A 10125-nucleotide genomic window follows, 5' to 3' on the forward strand; every position below is an offset into this window, starting at 1 on the left:
TGGAAATAAATGCATACTTTCAGTATGTGCAAACGCTATTATTGTTCAGGACACTATTTTAATCTTGATCACAGCGGGCCCCGGTGCATCGCCTCCACCGCACCCCCTAGATGGCTGGCACTGCTTGGACCTTCAGATCATTGATTTTTATTCATAATAAAGATCAATATGTACGTGTGTGTTGGTGCTCAACAGTTTCGACCATTTGACTTACAAGCGCAAAATTAGACACATACCGGGTGTGGCATAAATTCGTACAAACTTCAAAAAAACATAGTAAAAAAAGTAATGCTTGAAAATAAATTGCAGTTTGCGGGAATATGTTCAGAGAGCCTTTGGATTTTGTTACTTCCATTAAAAAATGTATTTAAAAAATGACCGATAGATGGCGCTCACACGTCATATCGAGACTGTTTATGCAAATCAGCATAGCCATAAAACAGAAGGCTGGAAATGGATCTGTCATTCGACACCAGTAGCATGGTATCGCTACCGTATCGAGCATTAGTGGTTAAACTGTTCTATAAGAAAGGTGAATCCGCGACTAAAACATTGCGACAGTTGCGGACGGTGAAAAGAATTAAGGCGAAGAAAAACCCAATTTCATTGAATGAGATATTGAATTTAGTTCGCCGTTTTGAGGAAACGGGAAGATTAGGGGATCTGCCATGGATGGCAGACCATCCATCAGCGTTGAAAACGTCCCTGTTGTCCAAAGGTTCATGAGAAATGCGGCAGCCGAGACTTTAACGGGGAGTTTCAGTGCACGTGAAGCAGGTAAAATAACAGGAATTCCGGAAAGGCCTATGCGACGCATTCTGCACGAAATCTTGATACTGCATCCGTACAAGATAGAGACATTTCACCAGTTGTTGCCAGCAGATTGCGAGAAAAGCAAGCCTTTGCAACATGGGTGCTCGTACAAATGGAACGTGACCCACAATGGTTACTGAACATCAAGTGGACAGATGAAGCCCACTTTTCATTGCATGGTGACGTCAATACGCAAAACAGTCGTATCTGGGCAGCATCAAACTCTCGTGCGTACACGACCAAACCACTACATTCTCCACATGTGACTGTTTCACTGCGTCCTTCAATCTAGGACCTTTCTTTTTGGAAGAGCGTTGTCCTGTATCCGGTTGAAAAAACTGTTCCGTCACTGCAGAATGCTATCTTATGCTTTTGAGAGATCACCTTATACCTGTTTTGCATATCTTCCGTTACCTTCATGCAGGATGGTGCCCCGCCCCACGTTGCTAGTTCCGTTAAGACGTTCCTCCTAGACGCATTCAATGAGGACAGAGTGATAAGCAGAGGATGTAAGAATGAGTGGCCCTCACGATCGCCAGATCTTTCTCCAGCGGACTTTTGGTTGTGGGGATACCTGCAGTCTCATGTCTACCGGGGCTCTCCTGCCACTTTGATGGAACTGAAAGATGCCATTCAATTGGACGTTAGTGGTATCGATGCCGACATGTTACACTCAGCTGTAATAGACGTAGTTATGCGCCTGACTTGCTTAATACCTTGTGGTGGCGGTCATGTTGAGCATCTTTTACTTTAAAATAAAATGTTCTATAATGTTACTGTGCTCTGATTTCTTGATTTACATAAACCGTTTCGGTATGACCGTGCCATTATCGGACATTTTTAAATGCATTTTTTAATGGAAATAACGAAATCCAAAAGCTTTCTGAACATATTCCCGCAAACTGCAATTTTTTTCGAGCATCACTTTTTTTATTATGATTTTTTGAAGTTTGCACGAATTTATGCCGCACCCGGTATATATTTTGGAGAGTAGGAATATGCACTTCAGAACGAGTTTTTGTGATATTTTAACTAGAATTTTAATTAATTAAAAACTAAACTGGAGCCAGAACTTTCGGAAATATTTTGACACAATTTTGAATTTTGCCCCATTTTGAAATTCAAAAAGTTGTCTTTTTTTGATGGCATAAATTTAATGTTTGAATAAATTTGTATTAATTAATTAATTAATTAGTCGATTAAAATTTCATTAATTATTTTAATTTCATTTAAATTTAAAATTGCCCTGAAATTAAAATTTTTTTTCATTGCTTCAGAAAATAATTGACTGAGTAATTTTTTTCTATTCTTTAAAGCTTAAGAAGGAGAACTAAGTTTAGTACGTGTATAGTTTAGAAGACGAAAAATAAAGTGAAGTTACAACACCGTGAAATTTAGAATACATTTCTAATAGAGCAATCAACTGCATTTGAAAGGCTCATGTACTTAATAAACAGAATATATGTAAGATAATTAAAATGATATGGCTTTAATGTTTGCCAATTTCACTGAAATGTGTCCATGGAGTTATTTATAAATGTTTGAGCTGAAATTAAATATAACCAATATCCCTGGTGTGCGAGAGGATTGCTAAAAGCGACTAGTTTTATAACATGTAACAGAGAGACATATTAAATGTTTAAAAATTGATTTTTTAGAGAAATCAATCATTAATTTGCAAACAAATGCCATTGATCTCAAAACCAAATTTTAAATGAAAACTCCATATTTCTCGTACTTTGAAAAATGACAAATATTTTATTAATAATGGTTTTTATTTTGCGGAGGGAGAATGGCTTAAAATGTTTTTTTTTTCAATCCAACTTTTTTTCAATAAACTTCAGACCAGAAGTCATTATTGTAATCACAGTGCATTACAGAAAATATAAGTAGATATCACAGGATAAGAGAGAGGTAAAAATGTAAAAATTGAGAAAAAAGAATTCTCAGGAAAAACACATTTGTCAATTTTCTTCAATAAGAAGAAACAAAGTTCTTTTTTACAGATGTGAATAAATGCCATTTATTATAAATATTATCTATTACAATTATTTATTATTTATACTCCAGATAAATAATAATTCAATTTAATAGATAATATTTATAACATAATTTATATATAATTAATTTATAGATAATATTGTCTACTAAATATCATATTAGAGAATATTTAGCTCTTTAAGCCAATTTATATCAACTATTTTTATTAATTTAATAATTTTTTCCAAAAACTTTTAAGAAAATCATTTACTGAATACTGAATAAAAGGGGAAAAAATCTTAAACTTTGTCTTAAAATATGTACAATGCTATTAGGTAGAGGAAAAGTAAAATTGTTTAAAATCCTTTTAAAGAAATGAATAAAACGATACCAAGGTAAAATAAAATTTTTTTGACATATTTTGTTAAAATGACAAATTTTATCTCATGATTTCAAAGATATATGTAAGGGTTCAAATAGTTTATAATGCTCTAAAACACATTAAATAGTTTCAACGAACAATATAATTAATTTTTCGAAAGGAAGTGGGTCAAATTTCCGAAATAACCTTGAAAATATCAAGGCCGATATACATCATCTTGCATATTCATCTTGTCCTACACCGGATATATGGAATTGCTTCACATGGGGTCTCAATCTCCAATTTCACACAAAAAAAAAATAATAATACTCAATTTGGTATCTGACTCAGCTGGATATCTACCTATACCTACTTACACAGGACCTTCATCAACTTGATATCTGCCTATACTTGATAACTTGGTATAGTATCTGCCTCAACTTGATAACTGTGTATATCTACCTAAATCTAGGGCCTTCATCATCTTGATATCTGCCTATGCTTAAAAAATATGTATAGTATCCGCCTAAGCTAAATAACTGCGTATATTTCCAGAAAATAATGTCTATTGTTTTTAAATAACATTCAAACTGAAATAATGGAAATACAGAAACACACGATTTTGGCGGAAAATATGTAAAAACAAAGTAAAAAAAAAATCGAAAATTAGAGTTTGATATCAATTTAAAATAGTCGTCGTGAGATATAATAAAATTGAAATTGAGAATTCATAAAGTAGATGCATATCATAAAAATAATTAAGCTTTCCATGCTTTTTATTTAACTTAATTGAAACTATATTCTCTCATTTAACTAATATAACTTACAATCTATTAATACGGAAACAAGCACAGGGTATAACAATATATTTATATCTTAAAGATTAATACATTTTCAGGTTTAGTATTGGCATCAATAGACATTATATACAAGAACCTCTATTTTAGGTATTAATAAACAGATAACTTACGGACGAGAAGAGACGATCCATTTTCAGAATTTTTAGTGCGTGGCAAGCAAGAAAGGATATTAAAAAAAGGAACATGAGTGCCTGGTAGAGTATGGAAAATTTTCCAGCTCCAATTGACATACTTAACGAAAACAATACAAATCTTCACTGCTACACTGACTAAAAGAATTATGATTAAATAACAGATAAACGCACTAATCTCAAGATGCAGCATCTTGCATAACATTCACCGTTATCTTAACGTTTGACGGTATTTGGTCGAAAGAGAATAGTGAAATACAATGCATGGTTTATGGATATTGTTGCGGATTAAGAGATTAAACTTTTTCACATTACATGTGGATCGGATTACAACAAGTTCAGCATATTTTAAGCATGTTATTCAGCAGGAAATTATTACGGATATTATTTTCATCATATTATTTCAGCAGCAAAAGTTCAGCATATTTTAAGAATAATATTTGCTTCCATGTTCTATCAGCGTGTAATTCGGATAATATATAAAATCAAAAGCAAACATATTTTCGTAGTAGATCGCAAGGAATCTTACATAATTCTTTCTTATTCTCTGGAAGGCATTTCTTTAATTTCACATAGAAAAATGACATTTTGTGATGAAATTAAAGCGAAAGTTTTGTTAAAATGGAACTGAACATCACATTAGATATTGATTGCGATAGTATTTTATTCTACTGTGTACAATTACGCTCGACAAAGCAATGAAGGAAAAGTTTTTTAAAAAAGTTAATTATCTGTAAAAGTTTTGTTGTTTTAATAGTTTTTGTATTATTATATTAATGAAAGCGAAGAAGAATGTGCATTTAATGAGAGCAACTGTTGATAAATAATTGGGAGATCTCCTAAAAACATAAAGCATATCATATCATATATAAAGCATAAACATAAAGCGTACATTTTGATGTGTCACTATTTAAACACGCAGATGAATGATACTTAATGTAGCAACAGATTTTCTTTTGCAAATTATAGCTGTTTGTTCGTTTAATCCAATAAACTCTCTCAAGTTAATAGAACTATTAATTATGTTTTAAAATTATTTATCATATAACATCGATATCTTATTAAAGTCTGTTTGTATATTTTTTGATAATTAATAGATGCTTTGAAATGATATAATTATTTCATTATAATATATGAATTATCAAAGGAACCTCTTTACTTATTATATAATAGAAATCTTAATAAATCTTTTTAGCAAAATTACTATGGATATTAGTAATGAGTAAATATAGAATAATAGTAAAGGTAAACGTCTGCATGTGTTGGGGCTCTATAGGAAATGCCGTTTTACCAAGTATTATCACATTTTACACAACTGTTCATTTTGGTGAACAATGTGACATTCAAAGTAATATTCTAAATTTGAATTTATTAAAACTGAGCGAAATTTGGCTGACTTCCAAAAATACAATTATGATTTGTGACTGATTTTATTTTTAAAATTCAATTTAAAAACATATTTTTTATGACACCAATTTAGTTCCTGTGAAACTGTTTTCGAATGTTGGAAAAATTTGTTTAAAATATATCTTGAGGGAAAATTATGAACATCCAACAATATAATCAATAAAAATTGTACCAAACTAATTATAATCCAGGAAATACAAATTAATTCCAAAGCAACACAACTAGCAATTACTATTTTCTTCGTAACTTGTAACTGGACATAAGTGAGTTCATAAGTGAGTTAAGTGAAGGATTTAGATTACAATATTTATAAAACATGAATGCAAACTTGTGGCAATATTATTCGAATCAATATAATTTATTCTTACTTTTCATTCAAAAGAAGACAAATATATAATTAACAGATTCTTATCATCAATTTCCTTTAAGTTTTTCTTATTATGTTCAATTCTATTAAGCTATTTATCTTCGGACATTTAAAGACTCCAATTTTTGTTATTGCTGTCATAATAAAAAAAAAGTAATTTAAGTGTTTTCCGCGCCAATAATGAAAACTCGAAGATTTAATAAATAGAGAAAACTCATTGTAAAGCATATATTTGAAATAAAATTTATTTCAATATAAATCATCCTTAAAATACATACAGTCTTTTATAACTTATAAATTGATGTTTGTTACTTAACATATTTTGAGTATATTAATTGGTGTGCATAGAGGTTCACCTTACCTCTGGAACACTTTCTTCTTATCGAATTAAATCAGTGGATATAATTTAATATCAAAAATTCATAATCTTTGCAAAAAACTTGTGCTCTTTTTTTTATTTTGCATTTTGCAATAGGATTTGAAATTAAAAAATAAATTTTTAATATTTTAAAATTATTTGTTCAATTTAAATGAATATAGTGAGATTAAAATTCTACAAAATACAAAAATAGAGCTTCATAGTCTTCATTATATTTAATTTTCGCCCCATTTGGGTATCTGGAAGTATTGATATTTGATAACGTACAAATTATTTTATATTTTTCTTACTGCTCAATAAACTTATTAAATCAGGGTGCCGTATTATGAAATATAAAGTAACATAAAAATTATACCATAAAATAAAATTCTAATTAGTGATTAAAACAACATCCTTTTTTTTCAGACAAACAAATTTATTTATCTAAAGAATTTGTCCTCCTCCCACGAAAGCATTATAAAAATTGACAAAATACTTCCCATCTAAAATTGTTTTGTTCAAATAATGATATATTACCTTTTCTCACATATATTTATTAAATGGGTAACACACGCTTCAATTTTAAGAAATTCATTTTATAATTTGCATTATTTCTAATACTTTACCATATGTTGTTGCGTGCGTTCCATATGTCTGAAAAACATTCTGTTCTCAGTATGATAGTTCAAGTAAACATATTCACTTCTGTATTACGTCTTTATTTGGGGTAATCTTGACTTGACATCTAATTATACAGTTTTCTAATCAGAATCGTATTTCGCTACGTCTGTCTAATAACTACAGAATATACGTTTGTTATGAAATTATACCAATTCCAGTAAGGTAATATATACGTGTCATATATATATACCGTAGATTATATATATTACCTTAAGTGTCCTCAGCAGCCATCGTAATTAAATTCGGCAACCTAACGGAAGGTAGAAGGAAAAGAATGTACAGTTGATAATTGGGAAATTAATGCCTGCATTATCCAACTTCTCTCCGATTATTTAGCATTACAGACTACGTTGTCACTAATGACATGTGTTGGGATGTGTGCGCAGTACGTTGTGCACAGTACGTTGCATAATATGGTAGAATAATGTGGGCTATTATATTAATCAACATTCAACAATATTATAAAGTATTTCAGACATTTTTTAATATCATACAATACTGTGATATATATGTGTGTAATTGGGCCAATAATTGATTAACTAATATATGAAGAGGAAATGGATTCAAGTATGCAATTATCTGAAATAGCTGTAAAAGAATTATGACTGTTTCGAAATTGAATATTTTTATTGACTGGACATTTCTATTATCACTAAAGAATAACGAAGTATTTGGCAATAAAAAAACTTTATTCAGCCTAATTATAATTTTATTGGATTTTAATTTTCTCCAAACCGGAAATTTCATCTTACCTACAAGCTCAGATGGTCCAGCGGTTATTCAACTGGGATTCATACTAGCTGAGTAAGTATCGGACCATTTTTATTTGAATTAAAAATTTGTATTTTGTTTTGATTGGAAATGAATTAGAATATCTAAAATAAATTATATGACTGTATTAAAAACTCGATTTTCTTCATGCAAACGTTTGAATTTTGTTTCTAAGCTTATCTTTTTGGAAATGACATTAATTTGTATAATTGCATTTATATAAGTTTTAATCCTTTTTTACATTTTGAAATGCCATTTTCTCAAATTCTTATCTTTGAAAAAATTTTCTTACGGAAGGCCTCATAAATTAAAATCTAACGCATATTTTTTGTTCAAATTTGGTATAATAATTTCTCAGTATATTTTAGAGCTTCTGAACTGGTGAATAGGCAATCGATTTATTTAGAAATATTCTATAGTTGTTTTAACTCTTCATGAAACGAATAAATAGAAAATTTCAAGTTATTTAGCAGTCGCAACTCAATATTTAAAGAGTCGATTGAGATAAGCTAATTTTTAGTTCAAAAAGTAGGCAATATATTTTTTATCTTCAAAATTTTATCTGCGATATTTTAAGCAAATCATTTGATAAACATTTAAACTAGAAGATTTTTGTTTAATACTTTTCTTAATAAAAAAATTATTTTTCTCAATTTTTAAAAATGTCTTGGCATTTAACTAGTATATTTTGGTTTCATGGATATTTTTTTTCAATTTATTTTTATGCAAAAAAAAAAAAAAAATGTAACTAATTTTGAGCGATGTTCAAAAGATTCACTCCTAACGCAGCCACATACTTTAACTGTTGCAAAAAATGATCAAAGATTTAATTCTGAAGTCAGGCTTGCACATTTGATTGATGTTTGACAGCTAATCTTTCTCTTTAATCATGTTTGGTCAGCTAATCTTTCCATCCACCACTATTTGGAAGAGATCTTAAATGTATAATTTATTCTTCACACTGTATTCCTGAAAGTATACAAGAGCTCTGAAGGAGCGAATTTACACTCTGTTTCTCTGTTATGCACTCAAAAGTTTCAGTTTCTTACTTTCATGGAAAAAAAAAACACATTTCTCTGTTCTATTCGATTATTTTACTAAATTCCCCTTAATTGTTTTCTGTTAAGCAAAGATGATAAAATATATGTTTCGTTCTGACATGTGCTGGGTATTCTCGAAAAATTTATAAGTTTTTTTAATTTAAAAGAAATTTACGATCTTTGACATGCGAAACTATACCTATTTTTAAGCTTATAATTTGCATTTATTCACTAGCATTTCATTTTATAATCTGGAGTACAGATCTTAACAGAAGATCGTCATCTTCCCCAGCAATAAAGACATCAGGCTTATGATTTAATATTTCCCTAACTAGAAATCTGCGCTACTGAAATTGCCAGAAACAGTTTCCATTTCATATAAAAGCCCAAATGATAAGTAAACACATACATTCTGAATTCTTCCCAGTCCAAGAAAGCATTACCTCCTAAAAACCATTTCGGTTTCCATTATTCATGAGATAAATCACAAATTTCTCAGAGTAAATTTTCCTCAAGTGCATTCTAGGCTGTCTGTTGGAAACAGAATATTCAAAATGCATCTTGCCATATTGCGTAAACGGCCTTAAATGGAACAGCAAGACTGAGTTTCATCATAAATCTGAAATGCTTTTATGCACCAAAACAGAGAGTATATTTTTATGGCTGCCTCAGATCATCGGGGATGTAATGGGTTGACATAATTTAAAATTTATAACTTTTACAAAATTTCATGGAATTCAACAGATTTATATTCGAAAGGACGCAGAAAAGTTGAACAAATAATAATTGAAATGCTTTAATTTGCAAAAGTAAAGAATGATTGTATTTGAAATTTTGATGTTCGAAATGTCCTACATCCATAACCTTGCTTACGAAGAAGGTCAGGATTGTAGATGACGTAATCATCGGGGATGTAATGGGTTGACATAATTTAAAATTTATAACTTTTACAAAATTTCATGGAATTCAACAGATTTATATTCGAAAGGACGCAGAAAAGTTGAACAAATAATAATTGAAATGCTTTAATTTGCAAAAGTAAAGAATGATTGTATTTGAAATTTTGATGTTCGAAATGTCCTACATCCATAACCTTGCTTACGAAGAAGGTCAGGATTGTAGATGACGTAATGAAAAGAGCGGATTTTTTTTAAAAGAATAAAAGAAATCCACGAATTGTTGCTAGCGAGCATAGTGCTATAAAAATCTGTAGTATAAACGGAAATTTTTATTACTGTTTCAAATAAAAATTATATTTTTCCCAAAACGACAAATTAAACAGCATAATGCGCCCCATCATCAATGGGCGTCATTGTATGGACTTTTATCATGTGAGAACATGATGTCGCTTTGGTT

General features: G+C 29.9%; 1 protein-coding gene across 1 annotated transcript in view; it reads right to left on the reverse strand.

Annotated features, from left to right (window-relative positions):
• LOC129962876 (cytochrome P450 4V2-like) overlaps nucleotides 1–9697 on the reverse strand; it is a 43544-nt gene extending 33847 nt beyond the window's left edge. The window contains exons 1-2 of the mRNA XM_056076876.1: nucleotides 9625–9697; nucleotides 4125–4283 (exon numbers count right to left, since the gene is read on the reverse strand). Coding sequence (XP_055932851.1) covers nucleotides 4125–4283; nucleotides 9625–9697 — 232 coding nt within the window. The remainder of the gene's footprint in view (nucleotides 1–4124; nucleotides 4284–9624) is intronic.
• Between the last annotated feature and the right edge of the window lie 428 nt (nucleotides 9698–10125).

Source organism: Argiope bruennichi, chromosome 3, assembly GCF_947563725.1.
Source record: "Argiope bruennichi chromosome 3, qqArgBrue1.1, whole genome shotgun sequence".
Taxonomy (NCBI): Eukaryota; Metazoa; Arthropoda; class Arachnida; order Araneae; family Araneidae; genus Argiope; species Argiope bruennichi.